Below are 26,974 nucleotides of genomic sequence, written 5' to 3' on the forward strand. Positions count from 1 at the left end.
TGCATTTTGTTCCCCCCTCCCATCAAATCCAGTGTCAGGGAAGCTGTATCCACTAAATATGCAGAACTCTGGTGTGATTCTGGCCTCATGGAGGCCCAGACTGGGATCAGAAGACCTGGGTGCAGGTCCCAGCTGAGCCCACCACCAGTTGTACAACTTCAGGGAGTCACTTCCTCTTATGAGGCCTCACTGTGGATAGCTGTGAACCAGGAGTTTCAACCCAATGTACTCTCTGCTGGTACAAAAGCACAAACTATCTTTTTTCTTTTGCATTTATTCTTTTACTTCTTTTTTCTGGCCTCTCTTCTTTCTTTTCTCCTTTTTTTCTTTTTCTTTCAGCCAAACAACAAATACTTCCTACCATCAGCCAGACTATAATGCCAGAAAGCTGGGAATTCAATGGTGAGTAAGCTAAATACAGAAGTCACTTACATGTCTGTTAAAAATGTTAGAATGTTAGAAATATATAATATTTGATTCTTTTTTGAAACTTTTGCTTCAACACAAGCTAACTATGCAGTTTGAGTAAGTCCCAATGACATGTGGGATAGGTAAAGGAAGATCCAGCTGTAGTAAACACTTCAAAGTCCAATACTTTATTACAATAACTAGGCTATTCAGGTTTAATCTGATTTAGTTGAAATTGCTAGGCTCATTGCAACAGTTACCTAGGTGAAACTGGCAGGTAAAAACTTTATGACAAACTACCTCCATTCCAATTTACAAATGTGCTTAAAACTTTTTAGTATATTGCTGCATTCACACTCAAGTTAGAAAAACAACTTCAGAATTAGTTTAAGAGCACAGCCATGGCCAGCATGTATGGAAAAGGACAAATGTGAGGCTGACACGTAGAAACAGATGATGGTTTTTGCTTTTGTTTTTTTCATTCAGTTTGCAGTCTCTGTACAAGGGTAAGCCTATCAGAAATGTAAATATCTGGCAAGTTCAACATTGATTTGTGAGAGTAAAGTGATCATGGTATCTTTCTTTGCCTTTAACTCAAAACACAAGAGAGATAAGAGACTACTTGAACTGTTCTTTGTTGTAATTTTCCTGATAAGAAAAGTGATAGTTGAGACATGATGGGACTTTGGCCAGATGATATAATAACAAGCACAGATGGGGTCTCAAGTAAAATGGAGAAATGAGCAGACTGGTGCTTGGGGAGGCATCAGGATGCATATGGGCAAGTCAGTGGGCAGGTTTTCAGAATTCCTCTTATGTATTAACCTGAGGCTTTGATGACATGTTAACTAAGAGGCATGAATATTTATAACATCGGCATTTCTGAATGCTTCATTTTTAAGCCTTTTATGAAAATGCACATATTATAGTACATAAAGTAAATGATGATTTTCATTCTTGACATTTGTGAAATATCACACTTATGAACAGTTCAATTATATTTTATTTTAAACATGTTATAAGATGGGGGGCAGAGCTCACAGAAAAGTTACTTGATCATTAAAAACCACAAAGTTGGAGACCTTTTTTAAAAAGAATAGATATCAAAATATATTTTGGTTGTTGAAGAAAAAGGGCATAAGATCTAGAAGATAAAAGTTGTATTTAAAATCATGCTAAAGAACAAATTAAAACAAAGAAGAAGAAAAATGTACTAGAGGTTAAATCTTATTATAAATGAATATCACTTCTATGGGACTCTATGACTCACTTTAACAATATTCAAACAACAAAAACCCTACTAACAAAAGAGCCTCAACACTCATTTAGGGTTGGTTGTGACAGAATTTGTCCTGCTTATGGGGTATGCATGAAAAACAACTTAAAAAGAATATCTAAAATATGAAACTGTTTCTCTAAATTGCACTTATTGGTCTTAAATACAGTTGAGGAGAGAATCACCTATGACTTGAAGCTTGTCATCAAGGGATACGGGAGTCATTTAAAGCCAAAGGGGAATCTGTTATACTTCGTTCATGTGCCTGAAAAAGTATAATACTGCAAGTTTTTCCTCAATGTCAAATATCTACTGAGAATTAAAGAGTAAATGAAACTTCCTAGCCATTTCCAAGAATCACATGATAAAGGGTAATCATTTTAGAGTTTATATATGCTCAATTTTCTTAAAGCCATAGATTTTATTCTAGAAAGGAGAAAGTACATGGCATTAATAAACCAAGTATGTCATAAATTCTAGAATGCCAAATTAAGGGTTTTTTCCTCCTGTTTTTTACACCAATTTTTTCCATGGGCTACAGATTATATCCATGACAAAATTTTTAGTGTTTTGCAGCATGTCAAAAATAGATCAATATTTTTGCCTGAGTGTCCCACTAAAACTTTACCTAGAGCTTATATTCTTAGACTTTCCACAAAGTGTTTTTTCAAATAATATGTCAATAACTGGGAATAGTGTGAGGATTTGAATACTTCAGCCAAGTGAAGAAACAAACTTCCTCTTTAAACCTGTTCTCCTGCCTGAATTTTTATATATTAAAATAACCTTCCTCATTCATTTCTGCAGGGGTACCCTGAAGAAAGTGGCACTTCTTAGCCATCACAAATTTCAGGTCAAATCTTCTCTATTCTTCAATGTTCTGGCAAAGGCCTCTGGACTTGTAGCTCCTGCCTGGGTAATTCCATCCTGTTCTCAATGAGAGAGATCTGCAGTACAGGTAAGAGTAGCTGAAAAGCATCCTGGATGTAAGAGGCACTATTTGATGCCTGGGGGGATTGAAAAAACAAGAAAAAGAAAATAATCACAGTCACGTAAAATAAATATAAGATAATAAAATCAATATTTGTAATCTAAACGAATTTGTAGCCGGCCAAGTAAGATCACAGACCTTACTACTGCAGTACACTCTATTTTACAGAAAAAAACCTAACTCTTGAGATGATACCACAGTACCAAAAAAGAATTTAGCATTTTTTTTCCCAATTTGCCCATCAGAAATGGTAGCTGTTTGATATCCTGCTCAAACTTGGCATGCAAGGTTTATTTATTCCTTGATTGAGTGGGTAGTTTCTGTCATAGCACTGTAGTTGATTACTGAAAGATGCTTTCAGGAGTCTATGAATGAATCCTGCACTATGGAATTTCCAGCCCATTATGGTAGCTCTTCTTCAATGGCCTCAATGCAATCATTAACACAAGACAACTGATCACAAACATAAACAAGGAACACTGCTTTAAAGATGAAACAGTATAGATAGAAATATGTCTGTTTGTGAGAAGCACTATGAAATCATTATGCTCAGAGTTTGCCAGACTTCATTTATATCTAACAAGCTCTCACCTTCCAGAATAATAACAATAGATACTTCATTACACTAAGATAAAATTGTATTACTTCAAAGACAAAAGTGTTTCAAATCTGTAAGCAAAAACAATCAACTAAAAAAGAAAAAACAAGAGGCAACTCATATCAAGTAAGATTATCTTTTCTGGATTTATCATTGTCTAGTACTTTGATATACTTCAATGTGACATTTGACAATACATTTTCCAGCCAAAAAACCTCAAAGATTATCTGGTTAGATCTCTTATTTTGCACTTAAAAATAATAAGGTTACCAAGAAGGGCAAATTTCTGATTCAGTGTTATACAGCAAGTCAAAGATGATCAAGGACAGGACTGTGCTGTTGGTTTGCAAAGTTCTTTCAACTCTGCCACTCTGCCATTTACTAAATCTCAAAATTATCCTTTAAAAAATTGTTTAAGCCGAGCTTGGTGGCACACACCTGTAATCCCAGCAGCTCAAGAGGCTGAGGCAGGAGGATCGAGGGTTCAAAGCCAGCCTCAGCAAAAGCAAGGCACTAAGCAACTCTGAGACCCTGTCTCTAAATAAAATACAAAATAGGGCTGGGGATGTGGCTCAGTGGTCAAGTGCCCCCGAGTTCAATACCCAGTACCAAAAAAAAAAAAAAAAAAGAAAGAAAATTGTTTAAGTGATCAAAAGAGTTCCTCAGACTGCTTAAATAAAACTGTGTAGTTAAGAAACTAAAGTATTTCTTTAATGGTAATTTTTAAATAATTTAAAACTGGAGAATAGTCTAGTAGTATTAAAAAATTCATATTTAAAACCTAACCAATTATCAATATTTTTGTCTTCCCTACTCTAAGATAAATAATATGTCTTGAACAGATCATCAAAAGACTAAAGTTGCCTTTACAATTAATTTATAAGACAATAGTTCTTCAAACATGGTATCCAGAAACCATCCTTAGGGAGGCAATACAATCAATCATGGGATGCTTGCACACCATCCCTTTCCAGAGACTTAAACCCTCCATGAGGATTATGTAAACATAGGTACCTATTCGACAAAAAAAAAAAAAAAAAATTAAGATTGTTTGGAAAGGAAATGACAAAATGTTTTGTTTGAAACACCTCTCCTGCATAAGCTTTAGTCCTTTAGAAAATAGGGCTTGCCTATTTCATCCCTTCATGTTTACCAGCTGGTCTCCAGAAGTAATTTCATTACTGGGAATTATATGTTAAGCTGTCAAGGGAAAGGGACTAAAAAAGGACAGCCAATTGCTCCTACCAATCCACATTATCCTGCAGCTTCAACTTCTATGTCTTGCAATAAAATACACATTAAACATATACAACTTTGTCCATATCTGCACCAAACTACTAATCTGGTGAAAAAAAAAACCAAAAAAGTCAAAAGCTAAAGACTTAATAAGAGTTCATTAATACAAAATGCCTTTGGAATCATAGACTTAAAAACAATTATTACTAACCTCTAGAAAGACTGCAGTGATTAATGGATTCAGGACATCTGCCTTTTCTTTAATCTAGAATAAAGGATACAGTGTTGTTAGAAGATAACCTTAAACAACAGGTAGAATATAATCCCACTTTGAAACACACAAATATAAACATAGGATATCTAGATTGAGAGAGAGGAAAATTTCACCTCTGGAAAGTGAAATTTTAAGTGCTTTAAATTTTCTCTATACTCTCTGCTATCCAAATTGGGATTATTTTTCTTGGTAGGTTTTTTGTTTTGTTTTGTTTTTTTGGTGGTGCTGGAGATTGAACCCAGGACCTTGTGCATGTGAGGCAGGCACTCTATCAACTGAGCTATATCCCCACCCCCTTAATAGTTTTTTTTATAAATTTTTAAAAGTACCCTCATTTTGGATGAGACAGTGGGAAAGGTACATCTGACTACAAACTTTTAGAAAAATTTGAAAACAAAATGTATATAGAACATGTGTTCAAAAAAAGTTTTTTTTTTCTGTATACGGGATAAAATTGGGAGTTCATAACTCATTTGAATCAAACTGTGAAATATGATGTATGAGGAACTATGTAATGTTTTGAACGACCAACAATAAAAAAAAAATAAAAAAAAAAAGACAGGCTGTTTGGAAAAATCTCATTTCATGCAAATAAATAGTGCAAATATAATACATGTGTTAGAACTTTATAGCTGATTCACTTTGTTAAAGTACAAAACACTGTGGCTTATTCAATTAATTTCAGGAAACCAGAAATCTTTTAAAGAAAATACTAACTCTGGTTTGCACATACACTCTTTCAAGAAATTTCCCCTACATCTTAAGTGCCAAAATCCTTCTTCTTCCATCATTCTTGTCTTCATAGGACCTCTGGCAAAATGCTGCCTCCCTCCCTCCCCAAGTCCAGCAGTTCCCTCCTTCTCCCCTCTTCTCTTAGACCACAGCAGCCAAATAAGAAACATTTTTATCCCATGACTTGGACCCCAAGGAACCCAAGTTTATGGTTTCAAATATATTTACCAAAAATACTAACATTATCTGGAACTTTTACACACACACACACACACACACACCACATTTTCAGAGCAAACCCCATTAAGCAATTTCATTCCATATTCAATGTTTTCTACAGCACAACTAAACATTTTTAATTTTTCAGCAAATAGAAACAAAATACTAAAAAGAGAGAAGAGCTATATTCTAAGATTACCCTTATGAATAATCTAATCTCAAATTTAAGAATTTGGGCCATGTTCTTAATTAAAACAAATTTAGGGCCCCATAGTAACTTTGCCACCACACTTCATACTTACTATAAAGTTTTTTTCATTTACTTGATTAAAATGCCCTTGATAAGTTATGCAACCAACCTAGGAGTCTGTAAGAGATGAATGGATAAAGGAAATGTGGTGTATATACACATTTCATAAAGAAGAATGAAATTATTGGAAAATGGATGGAACAGAACTGGAGAATATGCTGAGTGATATAAGCCAGACTCAGAAAGTCAAAGATTGAATATTTTCTCTCATATGTGGAAGCTAAAGAATATAAAAAGGAATAAAAAAGGGATATCATGAAAATGGAAGGGAGATAAAGACAGTAGAAGGGAATTGAAAGGGAGAAAGAGAAAGGAACGGGGAGCAAAATCTACTTAATTATGCTGTGTCCTTAAGAGTTTACCACAATGAATCCAGAATTTATATGTAATTATAATGCTCTAATTAAAAAATAATAACAGAAGAAAGAACAGTAAAATAGAACAAAGGGATCTAGGATAGAGCAGGGGAGGTACTGGGGAATAAAACTGATCAGATTATGTGCCTGTATGAATGTCACTATTAGGTATAATAATACGCCAATTAAAATGCCTTCAAATACGGGCTGGGGATGTGGCTCAAGCGGTAGTGCGGCATGCATGCGACCCGGGTTCGATCCTCAGCACCACATACAAACGAAGATGTTGTGTCTGCCAATAACTAAAAAATAAATATTAAAAAAATTCTCTCTCTCTCTCCCTCTCTCTTTTAAAAATAAATAAATAAAATAAAATGCCTTCATTTATCCTAATTCATGGTACATGCCTTCAGTAAATTTTTGTAATTCCAATTTAAAAAAAAAAACAACTTTAATGTTAATTACAGCTCTCTCACTGGCTAGCAACTATACAATATGAATGTTACCAGTGTCTAATTAAGAAGCTATTCTTTAAAAGTCAGGGCAAAAAATTTGGGCTTTTTATTTTATTAAGGTCTACATTTCCAATACAGGTCTCGGAAGCACAAAGCATAATGAAGACTTCATAGAAGAGAGAACAAAAGAGTTTGTAAGAATAAGTTAGACGTAACTTTAACTTACTCTAAAATTCATATAGAAATGCCTGGGGTCCAAATGATTAAAATGGCTTGGAAAAGAAAATATTTTTTTGAGGGGGGTGAGCAGGGGAAGTACTGGGAATTAAACCAGGGCCTAGCACAAACTAGGCAAGTACTATACCACTGAGCTACATCACCACCCGTTTTTATTTTGAGATAGGCTCTCACTAAGTTGCCCAGGTTGGCCTCAAACTTGTGATCCTCCTGCTTCATTCTCCTGAGTAGCCTACCCAGCTAGAATCATACTTTTTAATTCAAAGTTACATTAATTAAGACAACATAGTATTCACATAAGGATACTCACATAGAAATCAACATAATATAAATGAGAGTTCAGAAAGGGGCCAAGACAATTAAATTGGTAAAATGAATGGATCAAACAGATCAGACACCAGAACTAAAACAAAACTTTTAGAAGAAAGCACAAAAGTAAGTCTTCATGATTCTTAGATACTATAACACAGAAAGCACAAGTGATAAAAGAGAATACTGGGAATCTGATTTCATCGAGATTTTTAAACTTTTGTGCAAAAGACACTATCTAGAAAGCGAAACCACAATCCATGGCTGAGAGAAAATATCTGGTAAGAAACTTACATTCAGAAAAAAAAAGAACTCCTATACATTAATAATAAAAAGAAAGAACAGTCCAATTAAAAAAAAAATAAGCCAGGTGAGCACAGTGGCATGCAAGTATAGTCCCAGCTACTTAAGAGGTTGGGACAGGAGGGTCACTTCAGCCCATGAGTTTAGGGTCAGCCTCAACAACACAGTAAGACCCCATCTCTTAAAACATGGGGGAAAAGTGCACCAAGGACTCGAGCAGACATTTCTCCAACGCTGCACAGGTGACCAACAAGTACAAGATAATATGTTCAATATCATTAGCCATTAGAGAAATGCAAATCAAAGTTACAATGAGATACCACTTTAAATACTAAAATGGTCAAAATTAAAAAGACAATAACAAGTGTTGATGAGGATGTAGAAAAAGGAGAACCCTCACATCACTGGTGACAATGCAATATTGTGCAGTCACTTTGGAAAGCAACTAGGCAGTTACTCAATGGGCTATTATTAACCATACAGCAGAGCAATCCACTTCTAACTACCCAAGAAAAATGAAAATGTTCATACAAAAGGTCATATATGCTTGTTCATGACACTATTAATTATAGTCAGAAAGTGGAAAAACACTAAATGTCTATCAAATGAAGATAAAAAAATGGGTATATATGTATGTATGTGTATACATGTATACATATATACAAACACATAAATACATATGTACCTCCATAAAATTGAGTACTATGCACTAATAAAAATAAAATGCTAGGCTGGGGTTGTAGCTCAGTGGAAGAGCACTTGCTTAGCCTTTGTGAGGCACAGGGTTCTATTCTCAGCACCACATAAAAATAAATAAATAAAATAAAGGTATAAAAAATGAAATGTTGATTGAGATATGCTAAAACATGGACAGACCTCAAAAACATTATGCTAAATGAAGGAAATCAAGACACAAAATACCACATAATATATAATTTCATTTACATGAATTGTCCAAAATGGGTAAATTTACAAAGAAAGAAAATAAATTTGTATCACCAGGGTTGGGGGAGTAAGGAAGAGAAAGAAATGAAGAGTGACTGCTAATATATTATGATTAAAAGGGGGGGATGATGAAAATGTTCTAAAATTTTATCATAATAATTATTGCACATTTCTGTAAATATACTAAAATCCATAGAATTGAATACTTGACACAGTTGAATTTTATAGCACATCAACTATATTTCAATTCAGCTGTTTAAAAAAACAGTTATATGACATTAGCCCATTCTTACCCCAGCAGTTGTTAGGCAGGTGGTAAACTCTTTAGACAGACAGGACAACTCTTTACACAATACAATTGTCATCCTAGAAAATAATGAAGAAAATCAGGAGGGTTCTTTTCTTTCTCTCTCTCACACACACACACACACACACACACTCTCTCTCTCTCTCTCTCTCTCTCTCTCTCTCTCTCTGTGTGTTATATTTAACAATTGTCATAAGAAAACAAATCACTTAGTTAAAGAAATGTGACAGAAGAAACTTTCAAATGTATAAATATGTCTATATCAGCTTCCTAATGTAATTGGAGATCCATCTGAGCAGACATTCATGCTACAGGAAGAAAAAGTTCATGCCTTATAAAAACATTTCCCTAAAATTCTCTAGAAAGTACTAGTTAAATCGAAGAAAATACCTAAAATGCATTAAAGGACACAATACTTAAAAGACCCAACATTCCATTTAGAAATATAATTAAAATAAAAAATGTTTATGGAAAGTCTTCTACATGCCAGGCACTATTTTAAGCCCTGGAGATGTGTCAGTAAAGTACTAGTTTGCATGGATTTGAACTTTCTTGCTAATTAAGAGGAAGACAGCATACAAACATTACACACACATATTTGAATATGTATACATACATATGTATAAACACATGCATATATGTTACTAGGTGGTGATATGAGCTACATAAAGCAGATAATAATGACTAGAAAATGATGAGAGATGCTATTTTAGACTACGATGAAGAAAGGTCTCTGAGAAGGGGCATTTGAGTAGAAAGCTGAATTCCGTACAGGTATGAGATATGCCTGGAAGAACAATCAGAGTAGCAAGAACAGCGACTTTTCACATGATCACAGCTGCATCACTCTCATCCTTAAGGGTGTTCAAGATAAAACAAAAAAATCCCCCCATGGGATGTCGTAGAGGGACAATGATGCTGCTGCTGAAGAGACCAGTCTGGAGAATATCCCAATTCTAACACATGGGACATTCTTTTTCCTAATAAAAATTCTCATTTAAATAAGGAGATCTATTTAGAAACTACTGGGCCTTTTTTCTTCCTCCTGTGATTACTTACATTATATTTTGAATGCTTTTTTCTCAAGATCAGTAATAAGGTCAGAAAAAAAGAATGGATGTGTGACATAGTCAGACCTATGTCTAAATTGTAGGTTGCACAACCTGTGCAGATTACTTAACTTTTCTGAGTCTCTGCATTTCCTCTTTGTTAAAGCTGAACTAATCCCTTGGGTTACTGTAAAAATTAGAATACATGTGAATCCCTCAGCATGGTGCCTGCATATAATTAGCACTCAATAACTAAAAACTCAAGTTCTTAGAACTATTTTCTGTTTCACTTATGTCAAATTCCATTCCTATTCACACCAGCAATCTGCAAAATACAGTTTTCAGAGCATGAGTTGGTTAACAAAAAAGGGCAGATTTATAATGCAATGGTTCAGCAAAAAGAAAAAAAAACACTTAAAATGAAAAAACTTTTACTATGTAAATATTATATGATATAAATAGTACCTTGATAATATAGACATTTCTAAAAATTTTGGAAACTAATTTTATATAACTATCAGGCACCAATAAAAAAATCTGGAGGGGGGAAAAAAAAACTTTGGAAATTAAGCCAAGAAAACTCTTTCAGCAATTAGTGCCATTTTATGTATGTATGTATGTATGTATGTATGTATATGTACATACGTACATACGTACTGGGGATTAAGCCACAGTCCCAGCCCTTTTTATCTTTAAGAGATATTCATTACACTTACTGGGAAAGAGTTTGGCTCCTTTCTATGGCTGTCACTTCCTGCTTCCCACCATGCAGAACTAATGCTGCTGTTTTGTGAAATAGTTCAATAGAGCAGGCAGTCAATTCTGCTAGGCTTCGAATTGCAAATGCATGGATATCCTGGATGGAAAAACAAAAGAAAGCACAACAAAATAAAACATTAGGTTTTAGTTTTTTGTTTTTAATTTGCAAGGCAATGACACCACCTTGCTTCTTTCATTCTGAATAATTCAATATTTTGAAAGTAGAGTCGCTCTTTAATAAGCTTTCTCATCTTCTTCCACAGTAGTGATGTACTTTTACAGCTACAGTCATGACTAAAAAATTAAAAAAAAAAAAAAAAACAGAGGCTCCCCTAGAGTCGGGTGTGACTAAGCTTTGGCCAAAAGATTTACATTAAGCATCTAGTGGCACTTTCTGGGAACTCTCCTTGGGACCAAACACACATGCACCCTTTTGTTGTATTTGTGCGCACGCTTACTTGCATTCTCTCTCTTTACTTCTGTGTTACTTCTAGTGTCTGAAACTAAGAGACCACAATTTGGCTTCACGAGGTTGAAATGATGGATAGCAGTTCAACAAAACAGAAGGACACTGGGTCCTCAATTGTAATACCCACATCTCAAATCTATTTAAAAAAAAAAAAAAACTTAGTTGCTTTGTTTACCTCTATTGAATTTTTATTGACTTCTTCAGTATTTTCTGTTTCTGACTGTTTTTCTTCTTCTTCTTTCTTTGCTAATGGTGTGGTCGGAAATGCCCTGATCCATTCGTAGGCAGTACTTCTTGCCTAAATAAGGAAAGGTTATTGCACACCAGCAATTCAATTCAGCTCACCAAGATTATTCTGCACCTACCACGAAAACATTAGCATCCTGGAAGTCAGCACTCTTTTTCTAGCTTAGCATACCATCTAGTATTGCAGTCCTTATCTTACTAGGCAAGAACTGTGGACACTTGGCACCACGTACACTCATTTCTTTTCAAAATTCCCTTGATTCTTTGGCTTTTTATTTCCAACTGAGGTATAACTTACATATAATATATGGGCTCTCTCTCGTCCAGCGAGGAGGTCCACGGAACAGGGTTGAGGAGACTGTGGTTGCAGAGTCACTAATCAAGACCTTCAGAGACCAAGCTGGAAGCAGGTCTGATTTTATTGCATAGTTACCATGGATATATACTCAGGCAGTAGCTAGGCAGATTATAGGCAGCTACCAACACAATTTCTTGCTAACTGTGATTGTATGTACTGATCCTACTTGGACAGTCCTTAAACATCATTATCTAGAGTTCTTGCCTTTACTTTCTACATGTTTCACTTCACTTCCTCTCTTTGGGCATCTACATTCATTCTACTCCTGTGACCAATCGAGGAGCAGGCCGTGGAGCAAGCCCTGGGACAGCAACACATGGCCTCACACCCAGGGATATGCCTACGGGGTAAGAGGTCTGCCGCTCACACACCAAGCACTAGGGAAGTGGCCTGCCATTCAGATGCCCTTAATGTATGCCATGTATGCAGTACTCCATGCATTTGTTCCCACAAAAATAAAGTGTACAAATCTTCAGCGTACAGTTCAAGAAATGTTACATGTGGGCTGGGGATTTAGCTCAGTGATGAAGCAGTTGCCTAGCATGCACAGATCCTGGGTCCAATCACCACCACCACCACCACCACACACACACACACACACACACACACACACACACACACAGTTTACATGTATATATGCCTGTGAAAATGAGAATCAGATCAAGATACAAAACATTCCTACCACCCTCAGAAAGCCCACTTACCCTAATTTGTGTAGGGCTACTTAATGCACAACAAATATCAGTTATATTTATCCATGTTGTTTTGTGTATTTACAGCCCATTCTTATTTATTGCTATGTAGAATGTCATTTTATACATATACCACAATTTATCCATTCTCCTAATAATGAAACTCAATGTGGTTTCTAGTTCTTTGGTTTTTGTAACACCACTATCATCTGGTTCTCCACCTATCTTTATAATCACACCTCCTTAGTCTCTTGTATGTACTGATCCTACTTGGACAGTCCTTAAACATCATTATCTGGAGTTCTTGCCTTTACTTTCTACATGTCTCACTCTACTTCCTCTCTTTGGGCATCTACATTCACTCTACTCCAGTGATTTTTAACTATCCCTGACTTGCTGCTAACTCCTAGACTCTTATGTCCATCCCTTACCTCTGCTGAAAACAATGTATTCAAAATGCTTGATGGAAAGTACTCTTTCTGTTGGAGTTATTCAAATGGGGGTCAAAAAAATCAACCTGAAACTGCTAGTGGTTATTTTACCACTACGTGGGAAGGATCCTTAAGAATGAAGCCAAAGCAAAATAAAGCAGAGCCAAGATAGAGGTTCCTGAGTAGAGTCAAGCCTGAAGCCATTCTTGCCCCTTGATTGTCTAGTGTTTTTGGCTATTGAATTCTCCTCTTAGGGAAGTCTGACTTGACTTTCTGTAATCTGTAGATAAAATAGCTAGACTGTGGAACCAACCTATATGCCCTTCAACAGATGAATGGATTTAAAAAATGTGGCATTTATACACAATGGAATATTACACAGCACTAAAAAATAACAAGATCATGGCATTTGCAGGGAAATGGATAGCATTAGAGCAGATTATGCTAAGTGAAGTTAGCCAATCCCTAAAAAACAAATGCCGAATGTCTTCTCTGATATAAAGCGGGTGACTCAAAATAAGACTAGGGAGGAAGAGCATGAAAAAAAGATTACTATTCAATAGGGAAGAGAGGTGGGAGGGAATGGGAGGGAGAAGGAGAATTGCATGGAAGATGGAAGGAGACTCTCTTTGTTATACAAAATACATGTATGATGATGTGAGGGGGAAGAAAAAGAGAAAGAGAAAGCAGTCACAGTAGATTGGGTAGAGCGAGGTGATGGGAGGGGAGGGGAGGGAAGGGGGGGATAGGAAGGGCAGCAGAATAAAATAGTCACTAGTATTGCTGTATGTATACACGTGGCTGTATAACCAATGTGATCCTGCAACCTGTACACATGGAAAAATAAGAATTCATACCCCATTTGAATCAAATGTATGATATGTCAAGATCATTGTATTGTCATGAGCAACTAATAAAAAAAAAGAAAATTAAATGTGGAGGTATTTAAAAAAAAAAAAAAGTTTCCTGGTTTCTCAAGAAGCGTTTACTGTCATTAAATGACAGCATTCACTTAACTTTATATAGACAGAATATATTTAAGGCTGTAACCTGGTAATAAGAATTTACAAACAACCTTGAGAGTTATTCTAACAGAGAATCACAGGTTTTATTACTCAGCCCAGGTAAGGTTGCATGCGAGGCTACAAAACAAGTGTATACCTATCCAGACATTCATTTCAGGATCCTTGCCCCTATGGCATAGAACCTCTAACAAGAACTTACAGGAATAATCTGGCTGTAACGCAAACCTTCCCATTACTTAAGCATTAACCTCTCAAGTGCACAAAACCAAACAGAATAACCTAAACAAAGGTTCATAATCAGGAAAACTCAAAGTGCAGAGCAAAATCTGAGATATCTAGCAAGATCACAGTACACAGGATGCAGGCATTTATTCATTCGTTTATTACAAATATATACTGCATACTGGGCTAGGTGCTACAGATTCACTAATGAATGATCCAAACTAGGGATCTGCTCTTCCTTATTCTTGAGAGGGAAAATAATTAATAAGAAAGCAAATAAACACATGCATAAATACAATAAACTGGGATAATGGAGAGTGTAGGATTAGATGAGCAGACGGTGGCTTGAATTTGAGTGGTTAGGAAAGGTCTTTGAGCTGCACTGTGGAGGGTAAAAAGGGGTCGAACATACAAATATTTAGGCAAAGACACCCATAAGCACAGGGAAAGCAGCTTGGTATATTTGAGGAACAGAACAAAGGCCAGTATGGGAAGAATATAGAGGATGGGGGAACATGACAGGAGACAAGGTCAGAGTGGTGAGTTTTATAGAAGAGTGACATAGGAAACTGGAAGGAATCCTAACTGGAAGGAATCCTAATAGTTGCCTAATATTCCAAACTGTAAGTGAAATTCTTTGTAATTTCTTTGAAGAGATAAAATGAGAAAAAAACTACGGATTAATTTATCTGAGATTTTAATAGAAAGAAAAATAGGAAGCAATAAAGCCACATTTAAAAAAAAAAGAAAACTGATAGCATACATTTAATATATTAAAGGAGATATTTTAGTAGGCATAGTACATACCCAAATGACCTCTCTAATAGTACATTAAGTGAAGTCATTATGAACTACTGTGCCAGTTTAGGATAATTTTTCAGCATTTTCCAAAACTGTCATCCACTTCCATGATTCAGCCTAGAACTTCCCACTGGTGAGATCTGGAATCTTAGGAGTTAAAAGGCACCTTTGAGCTCAGCTTTTCCAACAACTGATTTTTTCCAACTGAGAAATAATATGGCCTGAAGAAGGAATGGGATTTACCAAGGTCATAACATATGTGAGTGTCCAAATGAGAATTAGAATCATATTCCCAGATTCTACTTCAGTGCTCTTTTCCCTTTATCACACATACAGGAACAATCAGACATTGGCTGATCTTTATCCTACATCTTAAATCTCAATGCCCCAAATTTAAATAGACTGCTTTCAGAGAATAGCTAGAACTAACACACAGATAACTGTTATTTTAAACATATTTGTTTATTAGTGTGATTTATAAGAACATGGAAACTGTCTTTCTCATTATTTCCCTAGCACCTAGATAAATACCTAGCATAATGAAGGTTAACTGAATATATGTTTGTTTATGGAACATCTGAATGTACTAGACATCAGCTAGCTTCTGTGATGCCATCAAAGTGAGCATTATTCACAATGAATCATGCATTTTTGAAGAGTTTTGCGTATATTAACACATTTAATTCTCATAAGAATTCTATATTATTCCACCTCATAAATACAGAAATTGAGGCAAAGAAAGGTTAAGCAACTTGCTCAAGGTTACACAGAAAATAAGAGGTATAGAGCTGGGATTTTACATATATGTATAGATCGTGACTTCAAAAAATTAAGATTTATGTTAGGAGATAAGATATACATATTTTAAAAAGGTATGAAAAGCTGGATGCAGTGGTGCATGTCTGTAATCCCAGCAGCTCGGGAGGCTGAGACAGGAGGATCATAAGTTTGAGGCCAGCCTCAGCAATTTACCAAGGCCCTAAGCAACTTAGTGAGACCCTATCTTAAAATTTAAATTAAAAAAAAAAAAAAAACACTAGGGATGTAGCTCAGTGGTGAATTTCCTCTGGGTTCAATTCTCAGTACCCTCCCCATCAAAAAAAAAAAAAAAAAAGCTATGAAAATACATATGCACAATGTTAAATAGAGTGCTAAAGAACATATAGAGTATGTTAATTTTTGTGTAAGAAAGAGATTAGAAAATATATCTGCTTATCTTTACAAAAAAGAAAAGGAAGTACAAGCCAGAAAACAAGGAAGCTGAACATATAAAAAAGAAGGCAGTAGTAGAGACTTGGGAGGTAATTGCACTTTTCTGAGTATATTTTTTGTATAGTTTTGACTTCTGGAAGCACATTAATACTCTAACGGACAGCAAACAAATCATAAATTCGTTCTGTAGGTTGATTTACAATAGTATGGGCAAAACAATGAAACTATTAGAAATGCATTAAATTATTAAGAATATGTGCTAGTATTGTTAGGAGATAAGGTTCTTACTGTGGAAAAGGTCTAGGAAAAGGCAAGGACAAACCCTGTGGGAGCAGATTAAAATTTGAGTTACTAGTATGAAATCAATTCCTAAAATAATGTACACATATGAGCATATTTATGTATCTACACATATACGTGTGTGTGTAACTAAGTATATCTCCTAGCTGTACTGACAGAGCCTAGAGACAGACACCTCAATAGCAATGAGGACACTTAGTCTTGATCTATAATACTAAAAAGGAACTGTGGATTCTTGAAAGAATAGCTAATTCTGGGGCTGAGATGGAGGGTACGAGATGAGTCTATACTACCTTGCTATGCCAGAAAATAAAGAATTGATGGGGCGTGTCACAGAGGAGCCAGCCTGAAGGACAATATGAACATCAAAATAACTGACGCTGGGCTGGGGATGTGGCTCAAGCGGTAGAGTGTTCGCCTGGCATGCATGTGGCCTGGGTTCGATCCTCAGCACCACATACAAACAAAGATGTTGTATCCGCCAAAAACTAAAAAATAAATATTAAAAAATTCTCTCTCTCTCTCTCAAAAAAAAAAAAAACTGAGGCAGAGTTGAACTGCAAATCAATGAAAAAAAAGTCAAAATCCACAAAATCATACCAATAATAGACAAAAAAAAAAGGAAGGAAGAAAACAAAATGGGGACAGAGCTCTTGATAAGAATGAAGATATACTGGTAAATGTGGAGAGTGCGCTGAGGCTAGAAAAATATCACTTTGCAATCCTCACAATAAAGACTGTTGCAACAAGAATCATAAATAGAAGCTAAATTTAGGAGGGAAATTATGATGAAAAGCAAGATATTTGTGGGGTCTTAAAGTATATCTTCACAGAAAGCATATTAGAAGCAAATGAAAATAAATTATGATTCTACAAAGAGAAATCAGACAACACATCATCAGTAAGGAGCAGATGGACATCATGAGCCTTTAAATCTGATACCCTGGGCAAGACAGGCCATCCCTTATGGAGCAGTTTGGCCCTAGGAATGCATAGCTTAACTTCCAGCAAGAGAAAACATTGGATAAGCCCCAGAAATAAGGAATATTCTATTTTTATAAAGAGAGGGAAGTGTGTATTTTTCAAAAATGTCAATGTCATAAAAGACAAAGAAAGGATGAGAAAATATTTCAGATTAAAGGGATTAAAAGTACACAACAATTAAATACAAGTCATGACCATGAACTGGCTCTGGTGTCAGAAGAAAATATATGATATGAAGAATATCACTGAATCACCTGACAAAACTGGAATAAGAACAACAGAGTAAATGAAAGTATAGTATTAACATTAAATTTACTGAAGGTGGAAACTATACTTTAGCTATGCAAGAAGATATTCATATCTTTTTAGAAATATATATTGAATTATTTAGGAGTAAAGAGCTATGATGTTTACAACTTTCAAATGGTTACAAAAATGAGGGGTGTATGCATGCATGCATGTGTATGTGTAAGCAGAAATGATTAAGTAAATGAGGTAAAATGTTAACAACAGTATATCTGCATAAAAGGTACATGAACATTGCTTATACTACTTCTGCAACATTTCTGTTTCATATTATTTCATAAAAAAATACTGTAATGCAAGATTGAAAATACTATGGTAAGGGACTACAATAAGATGAGGACGATGAGCTGCTTAAGAATGGTGTGAACATCAATGATCATAGCGGCACAATTCACAATAGCTAGACTGTGGAACCAATCTAGATGCCCTTCAATAGATGAATGGATAAAAAAAATGTGGCACCTATACACAATGGAGTATTACACAGCACTAAAAAATGACAAAATCATAGAATTTGCAGGGAAATGGATGGCATTAGAACAGATTATGCTAAGTGAAGCTAGCTAATCCTTAAAAAACAAATGCCAAATGTCTTCTTTGATATAAAGAGTGCAACTAAGAACAGAACAGGGAGGAAGAGCATGAGGAAAAGATTAACATTAAACAGAGATGAGTTGGGGGAGAGAAAGGGAGAGAGAAGGGAAAGCATATGGAAATGGTAGGAGACCCTCAATGTTACACAAAATTACATATAAGAGGTTGTGAGGGGAAAGGGGGGGGAAACAAGGGAGAGAACTGAACAACAGCAGATGAGGTAGAGAGGGAAGATGGGAGGGGAGGGGAGAGGGGATAGTAGGAGATAGGAAAGGCAGCAGAATACAACAGTCACTAATATGGCATTATGTAAAAATTGTGAATGTGTAACTGATGTGATTCTGCAATTTGTATTTGGGGTAAAAATGGGAGTTCATAATTCACTTGAATCAAATGTATGAAAGATGATATATCATGAGCTTTGTAATGTTTTGAACACCCAATTAAAAAAAAAAAAAAGAATGGTGTGAAAAACTTTCCTGGAGAATACAACATTTCCAGTGGTCATGGGAGACTGGGATAAAACACTAAGCTTCATATTCCTTACCATGGGGTATGGGAGAGAAGATGAGTATGCTGAAGACAGAATGGCTATCAGCCCTCTGGCCAGGAAGCAATGTGTGCCCCCAGCTGATTAATCCTGAAATATTTCTTGAGCCTGCGAGAGATGGGTATAGAGGCAGGAAGGAGCCCATGATCCACTGGAACTGGGCATGATCCATTCCCAGGGCATTTTGGCCTTTGGAATGCATAGCCTAACTTTAAGCATGAGAAAACATAAGATAAACCCCTGAATAAGGAATATTCTATTTTTTTTTAAGGAATATTCTATTTCCATAAAGGAGAGAAGGAAAGAATGGATCCATATTCACTCTGAGCTTTGATAAAGTGTATTTCCAGATGTACTGAAGACAGCTCAGAACTCATCACCAAAGACTAAGATTTTGTCCTGAGACTCTTCATTTCCACATGCTAAATAGTCATTATCTGAGTCATTGAGCTTTGGGAAATGACAGCCTCAAGTCATACTCATCATCTCTGCAAAGCCCTGAGATCAATGAGCCCTCAACAGAGGCTTTCCCTTTGGTATCATGAAATTTGGTCAGTAGTGCCAACTTCAAATTACAAACACTCTGGCCTAAATTAAGCTTTCAGATAAGCAAAGCATCCCGAATGATAACAGGTGAGGATAGGACGCGTTGGCAGGGGTGGATACAGATCCAGCACACCATCCTGGGGAGAACAGGAGGCAGGAAGGTGTGGAACACTTTTCTGAGTATGTTGATAATATATCCTTAATTTTGATGACACCCCTGGCCAGAATTTATAATCTTATGGTCTTTTCTACTAAATTATTTAAGGTAAAATAATAAAAATTACCAAAAAGAAACAACTTACCCTGGCAAGTTTCTCTGGTTTGGAGGAGACGTGCAGTTGAGAAAACAGCTCTGTTACCTCTTTGGTAAAATCTTCATCCCCTAAAAAAACAAGTCCCGTGTAAAACACTCCAGAAAGACTACTGAGGAACAAGAGGAGGGTGAGAAGGAAGAGGAGTGGTAGCAGTAGCAGTAGTATTAATAACAATAGTAGCAGCCGCAGCAGCAGCAATTTACATGAGCTTGGAGTTTCCGGTGCTTACACAGAATCTTCTTTTTTTTTTTTTTAATGTATATTATATATCAATGAATGTTTTGAATAAGCTTGTAAAAAAAAAAGGGGGGGGGTCATTACCCCATTTTAGAGTTGAAGAACAAGAACTTGAAAAGATGAAGTGATCTCCACAAGATTGCACAGCAACAGTAGTCAAACCTTGGCCCTCCCCGCTCCCGATGTTCTTTGCATTACATCCCATAATGAAGAAATGGTGAAGGTAGAGCACTAACTAAACAGATACTGTGCATGTGCTTCCAAGGAAATGGAATTTGAGTCACAAAAGGTGAGAACAGTTAGTAAGGAGAATGGAAAAAGTTTCAGGGAGAGAAAACAAGTGCAAAGATCCAGGGATATAAGAAAGCATGGCAAGAAGTTTAATGTGGTAAAAGTGTCTAATATAAAAGGAAAATTATTAAGAAGCTAGAAAGGGGAGTAAAATCCAGAAAATAAAGGGCTTTTGGAGCCATGATGAGGGACTCAAACTCTATACTTACGATCCACTGAATGCTTCTAAGCAAACAGAGACACGATCAAATTTAAATTACAGAAGAATTACTTTGGCTGCTAGGTGAAGAATGGATAAGAAGGGGAACAAAAAGGGAAATAAGGCTGAAGTACAAATCCATGATCCAGGAAAGATATAATGGTGGACACTGAGAAATGAAAAGAACAGGTGATTCCAGAATGTTGGAAAGATGGTTAAGGAAGCTGTTGGAGTTAGCCCAGTCACAGCTGATGGGAATATAGAACACCTACATTTGAGAAACAAACAAATGCGTGAGTCAAGATCAAGATCTCTAAGTGAATGGCAAGAATCTCTTTCCCTTTCTACCATCAAAATTCTACCCAGGACTGGGGCTGTAGCTCAGAGGCAGAGCACTTGCCTTGCATGTGTGAGGTACTGGGTTCGGTCCTCGGCACTACATAAAAATAAAGGCATCCTGACCACCTGCAACTCCAAAAGAAATTTTTAAAAATTCTATCCATTCTCCCCTTTGAGGCCCAGCCTAAGGCTCCTCTGCAACATGAAATGTAAAAGAAAATTCTTATGTAAAGAAATCTTTAAGCACTTAAAATCTTTATGAGCATTTCTTAAGCACCAGTCAATGGCTTACAGGGGCAAATTGTTACTTATTTTATGCCTGGTATTTCCCAAAAAAATCCCCAGGGAAGGGGAAATATATCTTGGCTCTTCTCTCCATCCACTATCATTTTGTTCCTCATTCTGGCATTTAAGGTTGAGAATTAAATTGATTTAATAATCTCAAGTACAACATGGCTTGGGAAAAGCTGATCTCACTGACACAACTCTAACCCACATAACTCATCTAAACACCTAATGACATCCTGCTATGAAAAATCTAAAATCTGACTCTCAGATAACCACTGTGATTTCCTAACTAAGCCCTAAATTATTTGGGTGCAGGGAATGAATCTGAATCCACATAAGTTCTAAATCTGTATCTTAAAGTGTTCACAAAATAATCCAAAGGCCTATAAGAAAAAATAATCTGCTTTTATTTATGGACACTCATCTTATTCTATTAAAAAATTCTAATTTAGGGTATAATTCAGAATGTAAATAACATGGTATTTAAATGTATTTAATTTATAAACATTTATATGTATGTATATGTATGTGTGTAAAGATAGATATTAATGTCTAAGTGATCAATAAACTTTTGCTGGCAAAATTTATGATCAAAAAAATGTTTTAAGAGATCACAATCACATACTTTCCATGGAAATGAACATAAAAAAGTAGCTGTTGCATTAGAATAAAATTCTGTAAAGATGTAAGAGAGACAGGGCTAGTGCTTTGGAGGGACTCATGAGAAAGGCTGGAGTCTCCCCAAGCAAGATGATTCCCTCTTATGTAAAGTGATTAGGCACATCAGGAGCAAGGGCTAGGGATGCTGATGGAAAATGAAGATGACCAACATCACCAGAACCAGGTTCTATGATTTTTCTCTCCTATTTGCAACCTCCATTATTTTTTAACAGCTTCATTGAGCTATAATTAAACACTAAAGACACTATTCCATTCTCAATCAAAATCACTTAGGAGGGCTGAGGCAGGATGAAGGATGGGGATGTTGTCCTAGAATTCACTGCTGTATCTTCAAAGTTCTGATCTCTGGCAAACAGACAGGGGTAAAGTATCACAGACACAAAACCATTCGATTATAAAACTCCTTAGAGTCCTCTAGTGTTTAAAGATCAGAATTTCTAATAATATGCAAAGCCAGATGTTGACTAAATTGAACAAATACTATTAATGCATGCACAAATAACTTAAATGTTTGTAAATAACTGGACACTGTCATATTTGGTCAAATGGAACAAATCAAAATCAAGTTACTGCTTTCCTGCTAAGTTAGACTTTTAAAATGCAGATTTTTATCCCTTTATTTATATCTCCCTAATAATGAAACTAAAAATAGCCATCATTCACTGGATGCTTACTAATGTGCCACACATTAAATGTAATATTTAGTTGAGCCCTTATAACAACCTGAGAGGAATTAGATCCTGTTCTTACAATGGGGAAACAGAAACTCACTGTTAAGTAATCTCTCAAGGTTACAAGACTTAGTAAATATGAACCCAAGTCTAACCTAAAAAGTCATTTTTTTATTCATTAAGCTAAACCACAATCTTTCAAAAACCATTTTCTAATCAATAATAGTACCTTTATACAGAATAAGGTATGATTAATGAGATGTTACATAACCAGACATCTTGACTTAGAACCCAATAAGAACACAAAAAGAAACAAAAGAGTAAAAGTCTTTATCTATGCAGAATCTACACAATTTTTTGTCCTCCTCTCATAGACAAGGCCCTAAAACCTACACTAGGAGATCTTTGCTCTCTCAATAGAAACCTGAATAAGATTAATTGTTTGGTTTCCTGCTCATATAAATTAAAAATAAAAAACCAAATGAGACTCAAAGCAAGTTCAATGACAGTGAAGATAAAATATCAAAATAGTGAAAAATAAAAACAAAAATTTTTCTAAAAGTAAGTTACATATTGATATTATTATGCCATTTTGACTCATGAACTCCCTTAAAGGCTCTTAGGGACTTAAGAATGCACAGACCATATTTTGTGAACCACTGATTTAATCTACCACATGGGTAACCAGCCCTTTAAGTTTTGATGAACAATGAGAGAATTTTTCTACTCAATAATGTTTATAATTAAGTGTTTCATCAAGAAAAGGCAAACTATATTCGTTAACTCCACTTTCTAAAAGAAGTCAGTTAGTAGAGAATATATCTTAGAAATGTTTCCAGCTAAAAATGTTAAAAACAGGGGCTGGGGTTGTGGCTTAGCAGTACAGTGCTCGCCTGGCATGCGTGAGGCCCTGGGTTCGATCCTCAGCACCACATAAAAAATAAATAAATAAAATAAAGATATTAAAAAAATTTTTTAATGTTAAAAACAACCCTTAGAGCTTAAGATTCAGTTGCCTAGAAATTGTGCTATATATATAAACTATCGTGTTTCCTGATAATTTTACAAAAATGAATAGTTTCAATGTCTATATTTCCCAAGGAATACAAATATTAAAATTTAAGACAAAATTTGTAAAAATAAAAAATAAAATAAAAAAACAAAGTATCATCCACATTTTGGATAATTGCCATCTTGCAGGCTTCAATTCAAGATGGGTTAGGGGGTCACAGAAGTCAGAAAAGCATAGGTAAAGTATCTAGATATACAGATGCTCATAGGGATGGCCTGACAAACTGAGGAAAGAATCTGACAAGAGCATCTCTAACTGCAAAAAAAAAAAAAAAAAGACAAAAAAAAGAGTCAAGTGTTCTACAAGATTAGACTTGGAAGGGCTGGGACATAGCTCAGCATGTGTGAGGTCCTGGGTTCAATTCCTATTATCACAAAAAAAAAAAAAAAAAAAAAAGTAGACTTGGAGAACCTCCAAAGAGTCTGGCAGTGAAAAGAAGAGTAGACCTGGACATGAGAATGACTTGCTCATTTCAATGACTAGTCAGGGGAAAGGCTGCAGAAAGGAGTCTGCATGAAAACTGTTACTGAAAAAAGTAAAATCAAACCAGTATAATTAGAGAATAAATAATTTATTTCATGGGCAAACCACTGCAAACAAACACACTGCATTCTCTACATTCAGATAATAAATTTTCATATTACCTTTTTTCTCTTCTTCCTCTTCTTCACAAAACTCTGCCAGGGAAAATGCTTCTTTGAGTTGCTCTAATTCAAACTTTAGTGCCTCTAATTCTTCTCCACTTAAAGAATTAAGGATAGATTTCACCTAAATGGATATAATATTAAAAAAAAAACTGTAAGAGTCTGAAAAGGAAAAAACAATTCTCAACTGGAGAAGACACAATAGGTCAAAATGAAGTCAGAACTATGAGCTCACCAGCAACACAAGAGGATAATTATTACAGAAAGGTAGAGAGAATCTGTATTTCCAAAACTAACAAAAGCTAGAGACATCTGGAAATTATTAGTGCTTAAAAACAAATTAAAAATCAGGGAGGAACATTAAATCATTTTGAATCAATTAAAAGCTAACTGTATACAAATTAACAGCTTAAGTCAATAGGTTTTTAGCAGCTGAAACCAAAGAAACTGGGGGTTATTAAAAAAAAAAAAAAGACTGAGGTATAGGGAAAAATAGCAGATGTGTTATTAAGGACCTCCTTATTAATCTATCCTTTTTTGTGTAATTTTACAGAAATACACTTGGTTCATCCTACTTCTTTTTAGCAATTTGTTCAAAATCAGTTTCTTGTTTGTTCTGGTATAGTATTTCCATAGAGTCTCAAGCCTCTATCGGAAACACATTTCATCTTCCTAATGTGGAAAGAGAAAAGAAGCTATGCAGCATTCCTTTATTTGAAGACTTCTCAGCTGGGATTTTTAGTTTGGATTTACCTTTATTTCACTTTCTCGGGAAAGCATCTCCAGAGCTTCTAGGTGTGAAAGGCCTTGAAATTCATCAAAGAGTAGCCCATAATGAGTTTTCTTGTCAGTTTCCATGGTAACCTCATTGGAGGTCCACAGCTCTTCTTTCTCCTTTGCCTCTCTTAAGACCTAAAAAGAGATGGAGGTGTTACACTGAAGCAAATAATGAGAGCTCAAGGGTGAGTTCTGAGAGTGGAGGGAAGTAAAGCTGAGTTCAGAGCACTGCCCTTTCATTTTTGGCACTGCAATTCAAATCCAATAGGCTCAGGAGATGCAGGGAAAAAAATGATAACACATAATTTGATGCTAGTGTAAATAACACCCAAGGAACCAGGTGTTTCTCCAAAAGTGATTTAAACATTAATCTAATAAACAACTTTGACAGGGTTTAGCATTTCACTGACAGGAAACTCCTACAGAATGAAAAAAAGGAGAAAAAAAAAAAAGAGCTAGGCATTTTTTTAAGCATTCAAGCTCTCCCTACCTCCTCCCTATCTCAGTAGCTTAAATTTTAAAAATCACTAAAGATTCTTCAAAAGGAAACCCTAAGAAGGCCCCAAGTTAGCAAAGGCAAAAATACAAATCAAAACAGAAACAAGAATCAAACAGGTAAAGAAGAAAGTACCTGAGACAGTGTAGAATTCCGATTCATCAGACCCTTGGTTCTTTTAAATCCAGGATCCCCTTCTGCTATTACATCCATTGTCTTTTTTCCAATGAATTCTAAGGCATCCAAACCCCCACTGATAACACTCTTTCCCTAGAAAACACATAAACAGTAATGTTAAGAAAATATATTTGCATATTTTGATTATTTAAAAATAGTGGCCAACAAACCAAGCATTGAGAAAAATGTAGAAAAAGTGAAGCAATTATACACTGCTTGTGGAAATGTAAATAGGTGTTACCATTTTGAAAAACTTTTAGTCAGTATTTACTACAGCTGTATGAACCACCAATTCCACTCATGATTATATACTCAAGAGAAATATGTACAGAGGCACATCAGAAAATATGAACAAGAATGATGATAGCAGAATTATTTGTAATAGCTATAAATTGGAAATTAACCCAATGCTCACTATTGTGGAATTAAAGAAAAAAAGTGGCAGTCACACAAAGGGATAAAGCAAAGAAAATCCATACAAACTGTAACATGGATAAAATATACAAACATAATGTTGTATGAAAGAAGCCAAATACAAACAGGTACATACTCTACAATTTCATTTATATAAAGTATAAAAACAGGCAATATTAACTTATGATATTATAAATCAAGACTATGGTTATCTTGGCAGAAAAGAGGACACAGTGGGGGGACTGGGTATATTCATAACATGAACATTTACACTGAACACTTATGATACTTCAACAAAAATTTTTTTAAAAAAAGTATTAGCTACCTACCCTCACTCGTGTAGGAAAATTAGTGTCCTATATTATTCTATTTAAAATGCTTTTTATCATCTGTAGTTTTACAAGTATCTACCATAAAGATCACACACCGCCCTAGCCCTCCTGCCCACTTAAGATACAATTAAGAGAAAAATGTCTTTGTAAAAGCAGAGACATTTCCTAGGTCACCAAACTAAGAATTCCTGGTCCATAAAATATTATGTACTAAGAAAACATAAAAAAGAAATATCATGTACATAGCCTCTCTAACTCTTCATCTTATATTCCTTTATTTCTTTCAAAAAAGCTTTTACTTGACCTGAGAGGTGACTGATCTTCAGTGATTTGGACTCCCTTAAGAGTAATCAGTTCTCAAGGTTTTTCAAGGAAAAGAAGGAGAAAGATATACAAATCTATTATAAAAACAGAAGGGAGCAGGCCACTTTGCACTTTTTACTCACTGTGCTCTGAACAGCTGTAGAAATGGTCGAGAATACACCAAATGGCCCCATGACTGGGGAGGAGCTTTCATTCTCTTTGGCATTTGTCTCTCCTAC

General features: G+C 35.4%; 1 protein-coding gene across 1 annotated transcript in view; it reads right to left on the bottom strand.

Moving 5' to 3' along the window:
* Positions 1-1,298: 1,298 nt before the first annotated feature.
* Fam114a2 (family with sequence similarity 114 member A2) overlaps positions 1,299-26,974 on the bottom strand; it is a 33,143-nt gene continuing 7,467 nt past the window's right edge. Inside the window, exons 5-14 of the mRNA XM_026388320.2 lie at positions 26,879-26,970; positions 25,645-25,779; positions 24,990-25,148; positions 24,237-24,360; positions 19,803-19,882; positions 11,409-11,531; positions 10,722-10,861; positions 8,943-9,015; positions 4,721-4,774; positions 1,299-2,691 (exon numbers count right to left, since the gene is read on the bottom strand). Coding sequence (XP_026244105.1) covers positions 2,557-2,691; positions 4,721-4,774; positions 8,943-9,015; positions 10,722-10,861; positions 11,409-11,531; positions 19,803-19,882; positions 24,237-24,360; positions 24,990-25,148; positions 25,645-25,779; positions 26,879-26,970 — 1,115 coding nt within the window. The 3' untranslated portion in view covers positions 1,299-2,556. The remainder of the gene's footprint in view (positions 2,692-4,720; positions 4,775-8,942; positions 9,016-10,721; positions 10,862-11,408; positions 11,532-19,802; positions 19,883-24,236; positions 24,361-24,989; positions 25,149-25,644; positions 25,780-26,878; positions 26,971-26,974) is intronic.

Source organism: Urocitellus parryii, chromosome 1, assembly GCF_045843805.1.
Source record: "Urocitellus parryii isolate mUroPar1 chromosome 1, mUroPar1.hap1, whole genome shotgun sequence".
NCBI lineage: Eukaryota > Metazoa > Chordata > Mammalia > Rodentia > Sciuridae > Urocitellus > Urocitellus parryii.